The 17,169-nt window shown below is 57.0% G+C and overlaps 6 protein-coding genes across 6 annotated transcripts; 4 read left to right on the top strand and 2 right to left on the bottom strand.

The window, feature by feature from the left end:
• Positions 1 to 559: 559 nt before the first annotated feature.
• Positions 560 to 3,252, bottom strand: K452DRAFT_313221 (uncharacterized protein; the record flags this gene model as incomplete). Its single annotated transcript, XM_033543639.1, has 2 exons — positions 560 to 2,420; positions 2,480 to 3,252. 2 exons carry the CDS (start codon positions 3,250 to 3,252, stop codon positions 560 to 562), a joined length of 2,634 nt encoding a protein of 877 aa, XP_033392129.1.
• A 1,558-nt stretch (positions 3,253 to 4,810) lies between these two features.
• On the top strand, positions 4,811 to 6,804 carry K452DRAFT_292438 (uncharacterized protein). Its single transcript, XM_033541379.1, has one exon. The coding sequence runs from the start codon at positions 4,844 to 4,846 to the stop codon at positions 6,710 to 6,712; it is 1,869 nt and encodes a 622-aa protein (XP_033392128.1). The 5' UTR covers positions 4,811 to 4,843; the 3' UTR covers positions 6,713 to 6,804.
• A 1,196-nt stretch (positions 6,805 to 8,000) lies between these two features.
• Positions 8,001 to 10,454, bottom strand: K452DRAFT_329726 (uncharacterized protein; the record flags this gene model as incomplete). The annotated part of the gene is made up of 4 exons (XM_033545073.1): positions 8,001 to 9,114; positions 9,165 to 9,837; positions 9,894 to 10,120; positions 10,198 to 10,454. 4 exons carry the CDS (start codon positions 10,452 to 10,454, stop codon positions 8,001 to 8,003), a joined length of 2,271 nt encoding a protein of 756 aa, XP_033392127.1.
• A 390-nt stretch (positions 10,455 to 10,844) lies between these two features.
• Positions 10,845 to 12,202, top strand: K452DRAFT_362564 (uncharacterized protein). The gene is made up of 3 exons (XM_033546513.1): positions 10,845 to 11,408; positions 11,463 to 12,022; positions 12,074 to 12,202. The coding sequence occupies exons 1-3, from the start codon at positions 10,855 to 10,857 to the stop codon at positions 12,109 to 12,111; spliced, it is 1,152 nt and encodes a 383-aa protein (XP_033392126.1). The 5' UTR covers positions 10,845 to 10,854; the 3' UTR covers positions 12,112 to 12,202.
• Positions 12,203 to 14,268: 2,066 nt separating this feature from the next.
• Positions 14,269 to 14,883, top strand: K452DRAFT_313216 (uncharacterized protein; the record flags this gene model as incomplete). Its single annotated transcript, XM_033543638.1, has 2 exons — positions 14,269 to 14,291; positions 14,352 to 14,883. The coding sequence occupies 2 exons, from the start codon at positions 14,269 to 14,271 to the stop codon at positions 14,881 to 14,883; spliced, it is 555 nt and encodes a 184-aa protein (XP_033392125.1).
• Positions 14,884 to 15,447: 564 nt separating this feature from the next.
• K452DRAFT_313215 (uncharacterized protein) lies at positions 15,448 to 16,116 on the top strand (the record flags this gene model as incomplete). Its single annotated transcript, XM_033543637.1, has 1 exon — positions 15,448 to 16,116. The coding sequence occupies one exon, from the start codon at positions 15,448 to 15,450 to the stop codon at positions 16,114 to 16,116; it is 669 nt and encodes a 222-aa protein (XP_033392124.1).
• Between the last annotated feature and the right edge of the window lie 1,053 nt (positions 16,117 to 17,169).

Here is a 17,169-nt window from a genome sequence, read left to right as displayed (position 1 = left end):
ATTAAAGTATGTATACGTATACATATACGGTATACACACATACACGTACGTATATACCCATCCTTCATCCCCTCCCCCACATTCTCTCTAACACAAGGAAAAAAACAAGAAGCGCAAAGGCCGAAAATCAAAGACATACACGCAATAAAACCAAGCATACGTAAAAACAACAATAAAAACGCAATTTAAAATGCTAAAATACGCGACCATGCTAAGAAACGAAGAGACGGAAATCGCCTGATAGTATAAACGTAACATGAACGTAGACATGAACCATAAAAACCATATATGCGTATATGTGTGTGTGCGTGTGTGCATGTGTGTGCGTAGGGGTGTATACACATACTTCTCGCCTCTCTCCTGGCCCTCCTCTTTTCCTTCCTTTTCCTTCCTTATCCTCATTTCATCCTCGTCCTTTCCCTTTCCCTCCTTTTCCTCCCTCCCTTCCCTTCCCTTCCCATCCCATCTATCTCAATCATAACCACGCATAAAACCAACCACGTACAAACATACAAAGCCCCCCTCCACCCCAAACCAACCCCTAACCCCACCCCCGTAGTCAGCTCCACCCACCCCCAACACCCCCAACACCCATCCCGGGCCCCGCATTAACACCCACACCCACACCCACACCCACGCCCATAAATGCTTCCGCGCCCTCAATCCCCTGCATCAGCTCCGACGCGCCGGGCGCCTCTGCCATCATCTGTTGTTGGTGCTGGTGCTGCTGATGTTGCTGCTGATGTTGGTGCTGCTGGTGTTGGTGTTGCTGGTGCTGCTGATGCGACGACATCTTCCGCCCGCCCGGCGTGCCTGCGCCTGCGCCAGCGCCTCCGCTTCCGCCGCCTGCACCGCCACCGCCACCGCCAGCGGTCGCAGAGGTGCTTGCGCTACCGGGGCCGGTCGTGCTGCTCGAGCCTAGGCCGCGCAGCCCGCTGGGCTGGAAATGTGTTGTCGGTGGCGCGTGGCCGTGGCCGTGGCCGTGGTGCGTTGCGGGCGGGAGCTGCCAGGCTTGCGTGTGCGTGTGGGCGTGGGGGTGCTGGTGCTGGTGCGGGAGCTGCGGTGGAGGCTGCGGCGTGTGTTGTGCGGGGGTATGGTGGTGCTGCGAGGGCGTGTGCTGCTGCTGCTGTTGCTGCTGGGATTGTTGTTGCTGCTGGTGATGGTTTAATTGCTGTTGTTGCTGCGATTTTTGCTGTTGTTGTTGCTGCTGCTGCTGCCCCCCTCCACGCGGCCCGCCGCCCATGCTCGCGCGCTGCAGCGTCGGCGTCCCGTGTGCGTGCTGCTGCTGCTGCTGCAACGGCGTGCCCACCTGCCGCGCGCCCGGCTGCATCTGCTGATGATGCGGAGCCATCTGTCCACCATGGCTGCGGCTATGGCTATGCCCGTGGTGCCCGCCCAGCCGTCGCGCGCCCATCTGCTGCAACCCCGGCGGCGCGTCCTCGCCGTCGACGTCGGCGTCGGCGTCCTCGTCCTCGCCCTCGCCGTCAATCACGTCCGTGGCGTCCGAGTCGACGACGCCGTCGCGCGTGGGATAGCCGTTAGGGCCGACGCCGACGCCCGGCGTCGAGGACAGCGCCATCGAGCCCACGCGGTGCGCCGTCGGGTTCAGCACTGTCGTTGTTGGCGTGACGGCGCCGTTCAGCCCCGCCGGCATCGAGCTGGTGCTCAGGCTGCGCTGGCCCGCCAGCCCCATGACCGCCTTGCGGTTCTCCTTGACCACCGTCGTCCACTTCTCCATCAGCCGGTCGTAGTCCCACGTCCGCGGGTCCAGCCCTTGGTGTTGTCCCGCCTTGCTCGTCAGCTCCTTGAACGTCGCCTCCGACACCGACGTCGAGCTGCCTGGCGGCGTCTGCGTGCTGCCCAGCCCGTACGGCGACGTGTTGGACGGCGCCATGCCCATGTTGATCCACCGGTTGTTCTTCAGCGTCTCAATCTCCTTGCGCGCCGCTTCCAGGCTGCTCTCGGCTTCCCGCCGCGCCTCGTCGGCGCGCGTGTACGACCGCAGCACCTCGAGCTGCCAGAGCTCCTGCCGCTGCTTCTCCGGCAGACTCTTCCAGTGTGCGAACGCGTCCTGCAGGTGCGCAAACAGGCGCTGCGGGTCCGGGTCGAAGAGGGGTGGCGTGGGCAGCGGCGTCGCCGAGTTGGGCGACGGGGCCGAGGCGAGCGGATTCGCGGCGGCTTGGGCGGCGGCGGGGAACAGCTGGGCGTGGCGCTGGCGGGCCATGAGGCGGTCGCGGACGGCGCGGTTCAGGGCGTCAAACTGCTTCTGGCCGGGCGGGGAAATGGACCACGAGTCGCTGGTGGGGAAGGGCGTGGGCGAGAAGAGGGTCGAGGGCGCAGGTAGGACGTTGAGACACAGCGAGGGAAAGTTCATGGTGTAGGGATCAAAGTCGAACAGGCTGGGGCCGAGGGAGCGGGCGCTGTTGTGCGGGACGAGGTTAGAAGGAAAACCTGACATGTACACGGCGGCGGGACACACCTAGCGTCGCGCACGCTCGCCAGCACCTCTTTCAGCGCCAGCTCGGCCGCCCGGCCGTGGTCCAGCTCCTCCGACAGCCCTTGCTTGTTCTCGAAGCGCTGCTTCAGCTGCTCGTGCCGCGACGACGCCCGGCTCTCGACCGAAGAGATGCTGGGCCGCGGCGGCAGGTTGTTGATGACGCCCGTCGCCTGCCAATTGGCCTCGTTGAGCACGATGCGCATCTTGCCGCCTTGTGGCATGTTCAGCGACGGGCTGTGCATGACCATGGGCGACCCGCCCCCGGGCCCGACTGGCGTTTGCTGGTGGTGGTGGTGTTGTTGTTGCTGCTGTTGGTGTTGTTGCTGCTGTTGCTGCTGCTGCTGCTGCTGCTGTTGTTGTTGTTGTTGTTGCTGTTGTATTTGCTGCTGCTGCTGCTGTTGCGACTGCGGCTGAGGCTGGTGGAGGTGGTGCTGCTGTTGCTGCGGCGTGTGCTGGACCGAGGCGGCGGGCGTCGAAGCAGCGGTCGAGCTTCCAGCTTGGGGATCGGACTTTTTGGCGTGCGAGTTGCGGGCCTGGCGACGAGTGATGGCGCCGCGCATCCTGCGGATATCGTCGACGTTGTGGATGCCATCGGGGGCCTTGGGGTTCTTCTGCTTGATGTACAGGTCGAGATGGCGGCCGAGCGACGACGAGGTGAAGGGCTGGTGGCAGAAGGGGCAGTTCTTGTCCTTGGGCGCGGGCAGCTTGGGGCCGCTTCCATCGCCGGTGGAGCGAGGCGTCTCGTCGTCGGCCATGGTCTATGTGCGGAGACGGGTCAGGCTGCGGTCAGTGATGGCGGGCATGCCATCGGCTCAGGCGCTCTCTGCGGGAGGCCATTCATTTATCACGGCACGGATGGGATTCTCCTGAAGTGTGAAGTCTGTGCCCCGATGAGGCGCAGGGATCGCCCGGCCCCCATCGCTAGTTTAACTACTCCCACTTCTTCATCCGCTCTCCGCGCCTGTCCGCCCAACTTGTTCAGCGCCGTCGACCGTCCCCCATTCCTCGCCAGACTCTCCGTCGCTGCCTCAATCCAGTGTTCCGCCACCGCCGAGATCTTCTCGCCCTCATCCTGTCTCACCTCCGGATTCTTCTCCAGGATCGTCTGCACCAACGACGCATACGTGACCGATGACACATCCCCTACTTCCAGCACCCTCGGGATGGCCAGCCCGTTCGCCGGCCCGCCTACAACCTGCCTCTGGCTCGCTTTCCAGTTATTCTTGCCGCCTGCTGCCACTGTTCGCGCCTGCCACTGCGTAAATCCCTCCCAGACGCCGTCGTATGGCGGCGCGTAAAGCTGGGAGCTCTCTCGTTAGCTCAACGGCGCCTCCCCCCGGTTGCAATTGCAATGTGCGCGCCGCACGACTGACGCACCTCGGCCCGGATGTATTCTTCCTTGGTCTGCGGCGATTTCTTGCTGCTCGCCATGAGCCTGCGTTTGATGTCGATGTAACCGCTCTTGAACTGTTCGCGACTGAGCTTGACCAACACCGACGGCTTGTTCCGCGACTTGATCCCGGCCATGTAGGTATCTGGCATGAAGGTGCTCAGGTTTTTAATGTTGGGGAGTTTGATCAGTGATGGCGGCATCTTGACAGGGACGAGTGCAGTCGTGTCGAGGCATGCTCTGGCGGCGGTGGCGCGTTTATAGCACTCGATGAGCGGGTCCCCATGCATTCGACGGGCGACTGCGCGTTTGTGCCACGGCGGACTTGTCTGCCTGATAGAGGCCGGACGGCATGATGTTAATAGGCGTGGTGACGAACTTCCTTGCGTGGTACTGTGCTCGAAGGGTAAGTATTGTTTAATGTACACACTGTCAAGAGCTACAGATCTAGCTGCAAGCGTAAGCTCTGGGGCTATTTAAGTAGTGGTTTATAGAAAACGCTTTAAGCTATCTGCAGAAGCTTATTAGCATAATTATATTATTTATAGCCATGTCTGGGGCGATATATTACACTTTTCGTCTATGACGTACCGTTCACTGTAGGGATGTAAATAAAAAATATAATCCTGTGACAATAGCACAGCTATGATTCTTCAGGGCTCGGCTTCTGCTGCGTCCTCGCGTGCCGGAATGCATCTTTTTTGCTGCCTGCTTGGCTGTGACTTTGGGGAAACGGCTTCGCTGCCTTAGACATGGTGTTGACGCTTGCAAATGCGGTACCCAGAGATGTTCAAGCTCAAGTGCAGTACGGCGTTGTAAGTGACGTGGTGGTCTGGACGAAGGCGGCCGGAGCTTTGAGCGCGCGGACATCCGCCACTTCCACCGCGATTCCGTCCGCCGACACTTTTTGCGACTTTCACAACCACAGCACCACCGCTCGCTCCACACCCGCGAAAATGGCTGCCGCGCCCAAAGACAGCTTCACCGACCTCGAGCGCCACCGCCTGCGCCTCGAAGACCAGATCGCCAAACTGCGCAAGTCCCTGCAGCACTGGCAAACATGGGACGTCGAGTACGAGGGCCTGAAGGAAGAGATCGAGGGCTTCAAGGGCGAGCCCTCGACGCAGGACATGATGAAGATTGGCCAGGATTTTGGCGGCGACCTGGTCAACGACAAAGAGATGCGCGAGCTGCTGGGCGTTGGCAAGGGTGTTGCGCGCGACGCCAAACAGGTCGTCCATCTTATTTCGCGCCGCCAGGACTACGTGCAGCAGAATATCCAGACGGTCCAGAAGCAGGTCGATGCTGCCGAGGATAAGCTCAACAAGGTCCTCATCATCGCCAGCCCGAACATGAACGACGAGGAGGGGAATCCGTTGACGGACATTCGGGAAGAGCTGGATGAGCAAGGCAACGTCATATCGAGCTCCGTCGCTACGCCCGGCCAGTCGGCGCCCAAGATTGTCGAAGCACTGCGGAAAGCTGGTATCACGGATCTGAACGAGGATGCGCCAGAGACCAGCAAGCCAGGCAAAGAGGATACGGCTGCAGACAGCGAGGCTGAGGAAAAACCGGAAGCCTCTACCTCAGCGGCTGCGCCCAAGAATGAGCCCGCAGCATCGCCCGTCGAGGAGAAACCGCCCAAGAAGTCTGTCTCGTTCGCCGCCGACACCAAAGAGGACGCGCCTCCGCCGAAGCAGACGTCAAAGAACCCCGCCGCGGCGCTCGGAAACTTCACCAAAGGCAGGCGCGTCATAGAGGTGGACGAAGACGACAACGAGATCGGCAGCACGCCCATCATCCCCGACGACGAGTCGCCCGAAGACGCCGCCATGCGCCGCGAGATGCTCCAGTACGGGATGAACGAGGTAGGAGCCGTGGTGGCCGAGCTAGATCTGTACGAAGGCAACAGCGACGACGAGCCATACTACGACGAGGACGAGGAGGCGTCGGACATTGAAGAGATTGACGAGGAGGATGAATGGGGCAGGAGCACACGCCCCGTCATCACGGAAGCGTACCGGCAGGAAATGCTCGAGCTGGAGCGCAGGCTGAATGCGCGCATGATGGAGAATGTCGGCCCAGCACCAGCAGAGCGGGAAATTGTCCCCGAAGACGCAGACCTCAACAACATGCTGCAGCAAGCCCAGGGCGCGCACCGCCTCGTCGTCCGCTCCGACACGTCGATACCCGAGGAATCTGCCGCGCAGCCTACAGCAGCAGCAACATCAGCAACAACAACAGAACCAGCAAAGGCAGACGCCTCAACCGCAAAGAAGGGCGTCCGCTTCGCCGCCGACCTCGACATCTCCCCCGCCCCGCAGCCGGAAACCTACACGAACGGCTCTCCCTCCACCACCACCACAACCGACACCACGCCCACCGCCCCCACCGCGCCCACAATCGCCGACGCCATCGTCGAGCGGCACAGCGCGCCCTCCTCCGCCCCCAGCGCACCAGCACCCACCCCCAACCCGAAGAAGCTCTCGCGCTTCAAAGCCGCGCGCGCCGCCGCCGCAGCCGAAACAACCGAAACAAGCACACCCTCCCCCCCACCCAACCGCACCCTCGCGCCCAGCATCGTCGAGCGCTCGGCCCCGACTTCTGCCTCTCAGGCACCAGAGCCAGAAGACACAGACCCAGCGCTGCTGGCGCGCGAACTCGCGACTGAGTACCATCGCGCGCGCAACCGGCTGATTCAGAAACAGGGGGGTTTCGTGGAGGAGGAAGTGGGGGAGGAGCCGTTGATGGAGGAGAGGGAGGATGGGAGGGTGAGGAAGGTTAGTCGGTTCAGGGCGGCGAGGTTGAGGGGGGAGGGGGTGTGAGGGGCTACTGCTTAGCTATCTAGCCGCACATGGAAAGCCAGGCAACGGCATCTTACCAATATCAATACCAATACCAGTACCTCCATGTCCCTCCATTTTCCAACACCCGCGTGCGTGCATATATGCATGCTGGTCTGACACCACCATCACCACCACCACTACAGTCAGTATCAAAAAGCCACCCACCATTTCCACCCCCAATCACCACCACTCACCAAGCACAAGAAACGGCAAGAGCGTCGGAGACAGACGGAGGCACAATCAGAGACGTACAATCAGAGAAGTAAATTGATCAAGAACCAAGCAACTACCTTCCAACCCAACAACAACATGCACGAACGAACCAAAGCACAAACCCAAAGCCAAACCCCAGCAAACAGCAAACAAACAACAACAACGACATGCACGAACGAAACATGAACCAAAGCACAAAGCGCAAAGAACCAAAGAAAGGACCAAAGAAAGGACCAAGGAAACATTATCGAATACGCAGACACTGACACGTCCAACGGCCCAGCGCACCGCACCACGCACCCAGAAGATGTGGACCCAGACCCAGGCCCAGTCCCAGTCCCAAGCCAACCCGCCCTGCCAACGCAGTCACGCAGTCACGCAGTCACTCGTACTGTACCAACCAACCCTACCACCCGACCAGCCAGCCAATCGTACCTATCTTACACTCCCCCGTCCCTCGTCGCTCCACACACACCCTCACCACCATCACCACCACCACCACTCACACCACACCCTCACCACGTCCCTACGCAGGATTAAGGAAAGAATGGAGTAGATGAAAAGATGGTTGAAACAAAAAAGTAAAAGGTAAAAAGTGAATAAACGTCAAAAACAAAAACAACTCTCCATGTACGTTACGTGTGTATGACAACCTAGTCTCGACCTCGATCGTTTCGCGCGCCTTTGCGCCTCTTCGTCGTCAACGTCGTCATCTACAGTCCTTGTTTCTGGCTTCTGTTTCTGCTTCTGCTTCTGCTGCCTCTGCTCTGCTCTGCTCTGCTCTGCTCTGCTCTGCTCTGCTCTGCTCTGCTCTGCTCTGCTCGCGGTCTGATCTGACTACGTTCGCTTCTTCTGTCCTCCTAGCCAATCTAGCTACCTACCCACTCTCCAGCGGCAACGGCAATAGCAACACCTCCCCCACGCCCATAACCGCTGCTTGCAGTCTACCTATCTACCGCGCGCCCGCTCGCTCGCCACCTAGCTACCACCACCACCACCACCAACTCAACCTCCTCATCCCCACTCACTCACTCACTCACACCCTCAACCCACCCTAAAGCAAGCTCTCGCTCTGCCTCCGCTCCTGCCTCTCCTTGGCCTTCTTCCCCGCGCGCTTCTTTCTCTTCTTCTTCTTCAGCGTATTCCCCGGCGTGACATCCTCAGTCGTGATATCCGCATCCTCACCACTGGGCGTGATGCTAGCCTCGGCGCTCGCATCGCCACTGGCACTCGCGCTCGGCTGCTCCGCCTCCCTCTGCTGCTGGCGCTCCGGGTCCGCATCGTCCGAGCTGCTGTTCGCCTCGAGCACTATCTTCTTGACCCCGTTCACGTCAATCACGTTCTCGCTGATCGAGCCTGATCGCGCCTTGCTCTTGCGCGGCTTCGGGCTGCCCGACCCCGACGCGCTGCGCAGACTCGCCACCGTGCTCGACGAGCGCTGGCTGCGTGGACTTCCCTGCTGCGCGCCGATTACAATCTTGCGTTGCGTTGCGGGGCTGCCGTAGTTGTCGTTTGTCGGCGTACGGTGCCCGTCAGCATCTTGCTGCTCCGCCTCAGTTGGATGTTCAATGTCCTTATTCGGACTGCTGCTGCCGCCAATCGAGCCATAGCCAATGGCAACAGCATGCGCGCCATCGCTGGCATCACCCGCAGCATTGTGGAGAAGCCCTTCGCCGATGCCACCTTGCATGGCCGTGGGGCCAAGCTTTGGTATGTGCTCGGCGCTTTGGGGCTTTGGCTGAGATGTTTCGGGGATAGTGCCAACGCTGGGTTTTATCTTGACCGTGCTGATACGGGTAGTCTTGGGTCTGCTGGCTGCGTTGGAGGGGCCAAGGTGCTTGAGGTGCTCACGGAGCTCCGACGTGTTCTCGCGCAGGTCGAGGGCGGTAGTCTTGTTAAGCGAACCATTACCACTGCTGCGACGGCGCATAAGAAGCTTGACGTTGGGGCTACTGCTCATACGTCCGACAGAGGTGTTGCGGCTAGGAGTGCCATCGGTGGCACGCTGGCGCCTCTCGCCTTCAAGCAGACCGGTAGTCTCCGTTGCGTCATCGTCAACTTCCGACTCAACGATCTCGCCCTTCGGCACCCGGTTCCGGGGAGCAGGAGCGATACGCCGGATAGCCTTGTGGACGTCGATGAAAACGTCAGACTCGTCGATGATTTCCCTGCGATATTGTCAGTATCTCACATCAGGCGAATGGCCGGAAGTACTCACTCTCCAATCAGCTCCTCGATGACATCCTCAAGGGTGACGACACCAAGAGCACCATATGACTCGCCGGGGAAGTCGGAGACCAGAACCATGTGGGACTTGCCCTCCTGGAAGAAGTTGACAATGTCAAGGCAGCTGGTTTCGGGACGGGTCTCGGGCAGGGTGGCCAGAGCAAACTCGCGGACCTGCTTGCTGTCCTCCGGATCATAGGTAATCAGAAGCTTGACAAGAAGCATACCAACAAAGTTGCGCGGGTTATCCGGTTCGTAGATGGGAATGCGGGAATAACCGGCAGAAAGGATGGTGTCCATTGTTCTCTCGTTGAGAACAGTGTCTGCGGACATTGTAAAGACATCGTTCATAGGCGTCATGATGCTGCCGACGGGCTTGTCCTTCAAGTCCAGCACGGCGCTAATGATGGTGACCTCATCCTCATTGAGGCGGTCTTCGGGGCTGGTGCCGAGCGTCTTGTGCAGAGTAACAAGCGTCTTCAGGCCGGCCTTCTTGTACGTTGTACCGTGGTCCTCGCCCAAGAGGTAGTCCAGAAGCTTAGCGGTAGGCCAGGCGACGGGAGCCATGAGCCACATCAGAGCGAGGACGAGCGGCGCCATCCATGCTCCAATGGGCAGGCCGTATCGGACACAGATGGATTGAGGGACAATCTCGCCGAAAATGACTGTATGTGTACTGTTAGCCTATGTGGGTAGTGATCGTCATATGAGTTGTACTTGCCGATCAACACGGTACTGCCCAGCACCGCAGGCCAGCCTCCGCCGAGGGATCTATCGAGAACAATTGGAAGCGTCTCATTGGTGATGACATTGCTGAGCAGCAAAGTAACCAAAACCCAGTGCTTGCCCTTCTTGAGGAGGTTCAGAACGCGGGCAGCGCTCTTCCGCTCGGCTCCTTCGCCAGACGTAGCGATAACTTGGAGATAGATTTCATCTTGGCCCATCAATCTGCAGAGAAGTGGTTGTTAGAGACGGATTCGCAAGGAGAGGCAGCGATGGCGAATTGCAGCAAATGAGCGACTTACGCGATAGTCAAGCCGGCAAAAACTCCACCGAGCAGCACCAGGGCGATGGCGGTGCCCAGGTAGGCCCATAGTTGAGGGTCTTTCGGCTTCTTGGGCAGTTCCTCTTCGAGCGAGTGCAGCGGCAGAGGAGCAGCGCTGGCGACGGCTGAGAACAGCAAACTCGCTACGACGAGGACGAGAGGCCTTGCCGAGGCGAGGCCATGGTGGTGGGAGGCGAAAGGCCCGCTTGCCAGAGCTCTCGCAGCGACCAGAGACATTGGCTGCTCTGTGTGACGCCTTTTCGACAGGTGGTGGTCTGAGTGGGCGGGCGGCGGAGGTTTGAGAAAGCTCTGGTGCTCTGACCCCCCGATGATGTTTCGCCAGTGGCGCACAAGGAACCGCGCGATCTATGCGCGTGTGTGGAGACGGGAGACGGACACAACGTCGGTGGCGTGCCGTAGCCCGACACTGCTCGCTCGACGAGATGGTGTTGACAAAATTATCTCGGGCTAGCGCTGGGCTTTGCGTGAGACCTTGAACTCGCTCATGCAAGAGAGAGAGCGGGCGTAGCACCGGCGCTAATCCTTGCCCGCCGCTAGCCGTCCTTAGCCCTATCGCCTTGTCCACCCCGGCTTCCCCGCAGTGCGAGCTGCTGCTGTTGTCCCCTTCTGCAACACCATGCTAGGAGTCCGTCTGTTATCGAAAAGGGCGCTGCGTCCCTACTCTACCCATCCCCCCAACGCCCGCCTTAACCTGCCCATCGACTATGCTGCCACGCCTCTGCTCGCCCACGCCCCCAAGACCTGCCTGTCCAATCCCGAGCTGCCACACCACGTCCGCGATGGCAAAACCTCGCGCCTGAACCTCTTCCAAGCCGTCAACGCTGCCCTACGTCACGCCCTTGGCTCCGACGAACGTGTCCTCGTCTTCGGCGAAGATGTGGCCTTTGGCGGCGTCTTCCGCTGCTCCATGGGGCTAGCCAACGACTTTGGCACCGAGCGCGTCTTCAACACCCCCCTGAGCGAGCAGGGAATCGTTGGCTTTGCCATCGGCGCCGCCCTCGAGGGCATGAAGCCCGTCGCCGAGATCCAGTTCGCCGACTACGTCTACCCGGCCTTTGACCAGCTGGTCAACGAGGCTGCCAAGGTTCGCTACAGGGCCGGCTCCACGGACATGCATGCAGGTGGCTTGGTCGTGAGGATGCCCATGGGCGGCGTTGGCCATGGTGCTCTGTGAGTTTGGGTCCACTTGCTTTTGCAGTGGCTGGCCTCTAACCGCTTTGCAAGTTACCACTCGCAGTCTCCCGAGTCCCTCTTCACCCACGTCCCCGGCCTGCGCGTCGTGATCCCCCGTTCCCCCATCCAGGCCAAGGGCCTTCTCCTCTCGGCTATTGCCTCGCCCGACCCCGTCATCTTCATGGAGCCCAAGATCCTCTACCGCGCCGCCGTCGAGCAAGTCCCTAATGAGGCCTACACACTTCCCCTCTCCAAGGCTGAGATTCTCAAAGAAGGAAAGGACGTTACAATCATTTCCTATGGCACACCGCTATATAACTGCTTCAGCGCAATCGAGGCAGCGGAGAAGGACTTTGGTGTCAGTGTCGAACTGATCGATCTTAGGACTGTTTATCCATGGGATAGGCCGGCGATACTGGAGAGCGTGAAGAAGACGGGCCGTGCAATCGTCGTGCACGAGTCGATGATTAACGCTGGTGTAGGGGCTGAAGTCGCCGCTACCATCCAGGAGGGCGCATTTTTGAGGCTCGAGGCGCCAGTGCAGCGAGTAGCGGGCTGGAGCACGCACATGGGACTGGCATATGAGAAGTTTAATATCCCGGATGTCGTTCGTGAGTCTATCTGCTTGTGCTATCTATCTTCCGTGTGCTTACTTGCGACAGGGATTTACGACACAATTCGCAAGGTTATAGAGTATTGAGACGAGGACGGATTTAGTGGAGCATTTGACAACGATCTTAGCGTCTGATAGCGAGCATACCATCAATAAAGTTATACAAGCATCAAGCCGCAATCGTACCACCAACAAGAAGAGCGAGTGAGCATATAACACACTGCCATCGGTACGTCAAACGCACAAACCCCAGCCCAAACCCCAACTCCCACGCTCATCGCTCATCCCAAACGCACACCCCCATCCGCACCACCACAGGCACCGATCCCCCACGCACCTATAACACACCCGCTATCGCACCATCCCTACCCCAATCCCAATCCCTGCACGCAGATCCCCATCCTTGCACCCCGTGCACCCATCCCTGCCCGCAACCCAGTGGCACATCGGCAGCGCACCAGGCTTCCAGGGTCTCAAACCGCCCACGGCTCTGCTCTGCTGTCATTCTAGCACGCAAAGAGGACCCGATGCTGGCTTGCCGTGGTGTAGCAGACGCGGCGTGCGGCGTGTTGAGGCCACGGCATTGTCGCCAGACGGCAGACACATTGGCGACGTGGGGGCGGAGGCGGAGGCGGGCGCCGGCGCCGCGTTGCCGCTTTTCCCTATCTACTGTATGTGTGGAGAGGTGGGTGGCGTGCCGTGCTGTGCTGCGCTTGTCTGACGTCTTACAGTGTGTGTGGGGGGTGCTAAGCAGTCACTGGCTAGTGCGTGCGGCTGCGTGCATCTGCTTGTGAGACGCGCGGGGCTGCGGATCTTCATTCTTCAATATGAGGGCCTGCTTGCCTGCGGCGCTAGTGCTGCGGTCGCGTCTATTGGTGCTATGTAGCGTACTGGGTGCATGTGAATGGTATTGTGTTGTGTTGTGTTGTCCTGTCTGTCTGCCTGTCTGTCTGCCTGTCTGCCTGTCTGTGTAGAGGTCTGACATGCTGCTACCTATGCACCTACAGTTATGTCTTGAGCTACATACATAGGTACGTCCACCAAGCAGCTTCTGCACGCATGTATCGAGCACCAAGACAAGACAGACAAGCCAAGCAGTGACCTCGTCCCAGACTGGGTGAGCAAGCTTATCGGCCTCGATCGATTTGCTGGGTGCTGCGGCGCTGTGCATGCTGTGCATGCTATGCAATGCATTGCTATGCATTGCTATGCACTGCACTGCAACGCACTGCGCTGTGTGTGTGTTGCTTTCGCTGGTCTAGCGGATGCGTGCATTCTGCGTGCCACAAGATGGCCCGATCGAGCCGGCGTGCCGCGTTGGTGCGGTGTGGATTGGCTTGAATCGTAGATGTCGTTTGGCGGACTGCGGTGATTGGGTATGGTTGCCGGTGCTTGGACGGCTGTGCTGTTGCTGAGGTTGGGTGTGGGGTGTTTGTGGCGAATGGAACCGTTGCTGTGTGTTGGGTTTGGTGCTGGGCTTATTTGTTTGTGGGGCTGGGTAAGATGAAGACGATATCTCAAACGGATTGTCCGCGGACGGTGCCTGCGAGAAGGTTATGATGGTCGGAGGGGGATGTATTGTTTTATTCTACATGCGTTCACGAGCAACGAAATTGGCCGCGAACACAGGCTCAGGGTCTAGGTAAGAGGTAAGAAGCTATCCATAGGGAGCGTTCTCATCTACTTACAGGAGCATGTAGGCAAGATTGCAGTATCTCTGACATTTCAATTCAAGGGCACTCACAGAATACTGCTCACTATGGTAAGATAAATAACAGTATTCCCCCCTTCGATCGTGGTAAAAACGAAATAAGAAGTTAATGATCTTGATGTTCTTGTTGTCTCCAATACCAACTGTCCCGCAAACCTCATGCGCACACTATAAGTCGCAAGTGATCAAAAACGACCCTACAGACAAACGGTTGTTCGTTATTGGAAACATGATCATTCACTCTTCCTTCTAACAGCTGCTATATTTAGTTGTGATTTTTCCGCTCAGTAACAATTTCTATCCGGTTTTAGGGCTAGCTATTGTCAAGACCGCGTTTGTTGCCTAACCCGTACTGAAGTGAAGTGGGCGCGGCTTTTCCGACAGACTACTAGCATATTTTCTAGACTACTCTTTCCCCGTCTTTCAATCAGCTCGTCCCCTACGGCCTTTCAACCCCATCGACTTCTGCTCATTTCCTCCAACAAAGCCTGTGCAAAAGTCACCAGGCTCCGGGCGAGCCGCCAGATCCCATCATGTTAGACGCAGATACCAAAGGGTAAGAACAACATCCCTAGAGTTTTCAGGAAGCTTCAGTACAAGCTGACGTGTCTGCTAGTGGTCTTGCCAGCATTGAGGGCGTCTTTCACTTCGAAGTCGGCCCAGAAAGAGCTCGCTTCACCTTGCACAAGAACAGAGCAAAGGAATCTAAGCGACTTAAGGAGATCATGGCCGAAAGGAGTCAGGAGGGTTTCGCCGTTCTGGAGAGAGTCGACGCCTTCACGTTTGGCCGGTTCGAGGATTTTGTCTACACTAAAGACTACAGCTTCCCGAACCCGGAGCCGAAGACCATCACCCCAGAGGAGGAGAGCGTTGGCGAAGCCGCATCTCATACCGAGGACGTGAAGGATGCAGCTCGCTCTCAAGCGGATGCCGCGTCTAACACCAATTCGAGGGAAGACGAGGAGATAGTGGCAATCGCCACGGCCCTTAGTCGTCATAGAAGGGTGTTTCGATTCGCTCAACAGTTCCGAGTTGCCGATTTAAGGGATTTGGCGCAGGAAAGATCCTTTGCTCTAATGACCACTATTGACCCTGACATCAGAGAGCGCGTCCTGGAAGAATTCGAAAGGCTCAACCAAGAGATTTGACGAATAGATATGCAATTGGTCGGATAGCAGTCAGGGATTGGATACAAGATACGGCTGAGAGGTCAACTTCCTAAACTACTTAGTGGCGGGGTTGAGGGAGCCTCAGCTGCCGTGGTGTGTGCTAGGGTAGATAAAGCAAGAACGACTGAGCGTTCGCGTGGAAGGTGCGATATGCTGCCTGCCCACACTGAATTTTCGCCGTCCCCAGTGTCTCGCAACCTCAGACACATCTGTCACAGACACGCATCGAACGCAACTCGCAAAAGAATCTACTTGAAACGCGGTCACGATGCCTAACAATCACAATGGCAGCCACGCTCTTCCCCGTTACTACTTGCCTCCTCCCTCTATCTCTGTTCATATTAACAATTACTTCTACTCTCTTGCTCCTCCTCCCCTCCGCAGTCCTTCTCTCATACTATCACGCAAGCTTCACCGCCAACGGATCGTCATCACGGTGTACAAATCCATGTCGACGCTCCTCACTCGCAGCACATTGTGAATCCACAACCCGAAAGCAGCTACACAATTGCATACGACGCTACAAACCACCTCTTTTATCTCATGGGCATGAACATAGCCGACCCTCGCTACGAAGATCTAGCAATTGAGGTACATTCTCGTCTTAGCGACTTGGTTATTTCCATAAGGAACACATGTTTCCCAGAGACATCATCTGCGACCCAGACAGGCGTTGAACCTAGCCCGCTCAGCCACGGTCAAGATCTCGGACTCCACCAGCTCGACGTTCACAAAGTCGGTCAACCAGACCATCATGGTCAAAATGTCGAACCTCATCAGTTCAGTCAAGGTCAAAGTGTGCAAACTTCCGAGATTGATCAGTCCCATCCAGTTCAAACGGACCTTGTCGAGACCGAGAAGACCTTGTCAGCTCCTGCCGCCATCATCACCAAATCAGGATTGGAGAATCCTCAGTTCCAGACTACGTTCAAATCTACTTCGGGATTCAAGAACGGCATAGACATCCAAGCCTGGTGTAGATCGATTGTTCCAAATGAGATGGCTACAGACGCTGGTCTCGATGCTGAGGTCGCCGACAGTCTGCACTCCAATGCTGAACCGCTTGAGAGTGCATTGAAGTCAGGCAAGAAAAAGGCACCTAAGCGGCTACTCGGCCAAACTGGATTTGATGATCAGTCACCACTCGAGAGTTTGAAGAGAAGGCGCTCTGAACGTATACACCAGAGAACCAACCCCTCTAACTCATCTTGACTCTGCTTCGGATGTCCTTCTGCCATCTTCACGAGGACCGTTGCATGCAGTTTCAGTGGCAATTTAGCAGACCTTGCTAGAGATGATTCATCAACTTGCCAGGGGAAAGGATATACCTAGTCAAAGGTATTTCAAGTTTATTTTTCATTTGCAAACACAAATACCGATGACTGTTCGTGCTAACACTGCTCAAAGGAATCACTGCACACTGTGGTAATTTGACATTGCTTGCTTTTCCCGACTCAGAAGGCTTTAGTTGTATTAGCTATCTGGTCAAGAGGATATGTTCGATCAACAAGAGGTTCACAAATTAGTTGCCTTACTGCAAATCACTCTTACATACATTATAAGTACTTAGCTGTTATGAAGGCTCCGTGGACAGGATTATCCAAATGTTATTGACGGGTGGGAAGCTCTCTGTACATTTTCTCGTAGCGCTGCCTAGAAGCAACATGTAGCTCAATTTGTAATATCAGGACAAGCCATCTGAAGGCACGTTTACTGAATTTCTGTTGCCAATGAAGATATTTTACAAATGCTTGTAGAGCGGAAGTACTTTTTCTAGCTACAATGCCCACTTTAATAGGATACACCATTCATATATCTTCCTACCTACTGTGAAACCACAGTGCCTATTTATTTACTCATCTATTCATTTACGCTCCCACCTTGACTCCGCCTTCTATCACAACAAAAAGACCGAAATACCCCCTAGACTACGCCGCGCTTTTAATCTAAGCCTACGTACTATGGTTACTCCATATCAATCACTTCAATACCACCTTCACCTACATTAAGGTTGCAGATATCTGATATCAAATGCCCTAGGGACAACTGCATATGGTATAGTAAGAGTTTAAACTATAAGGGAGAACGTCCAGTTCATTGTAAAAGGGAACGGGTTTTGTATCGCAAGGGAGCTATTTCAGAGGAAGACGATAAGGGAAAGATAGAAAGGGTGGGGATACAGACAGTAGGAAGGACCAAAGGGCAGAGCAAGAGGTAAGCACTCTGTGAACCTCAATGGCGTAGAGATTCTAACTAACTCTCCAC

Source organism: Aplosporella prunicola (assembly GCF_010093885.1).
Source record: "Aplosporella prunicola CBS 121167 unplaced genomic scaffold K452scaffold_49, whole genome shotgun sequence".
NCBI lineage: Eukaryota > Fungi > Ascomycota > Dothideomycetes > Botryosphaeriales > Aplosporellaceae > Aplosporella > Aplosporella prunicola.
Note: the sequence above shows the minus strand (reverse complement) of the source record. Positions and strands in the feature narration are given on the sequence as shown.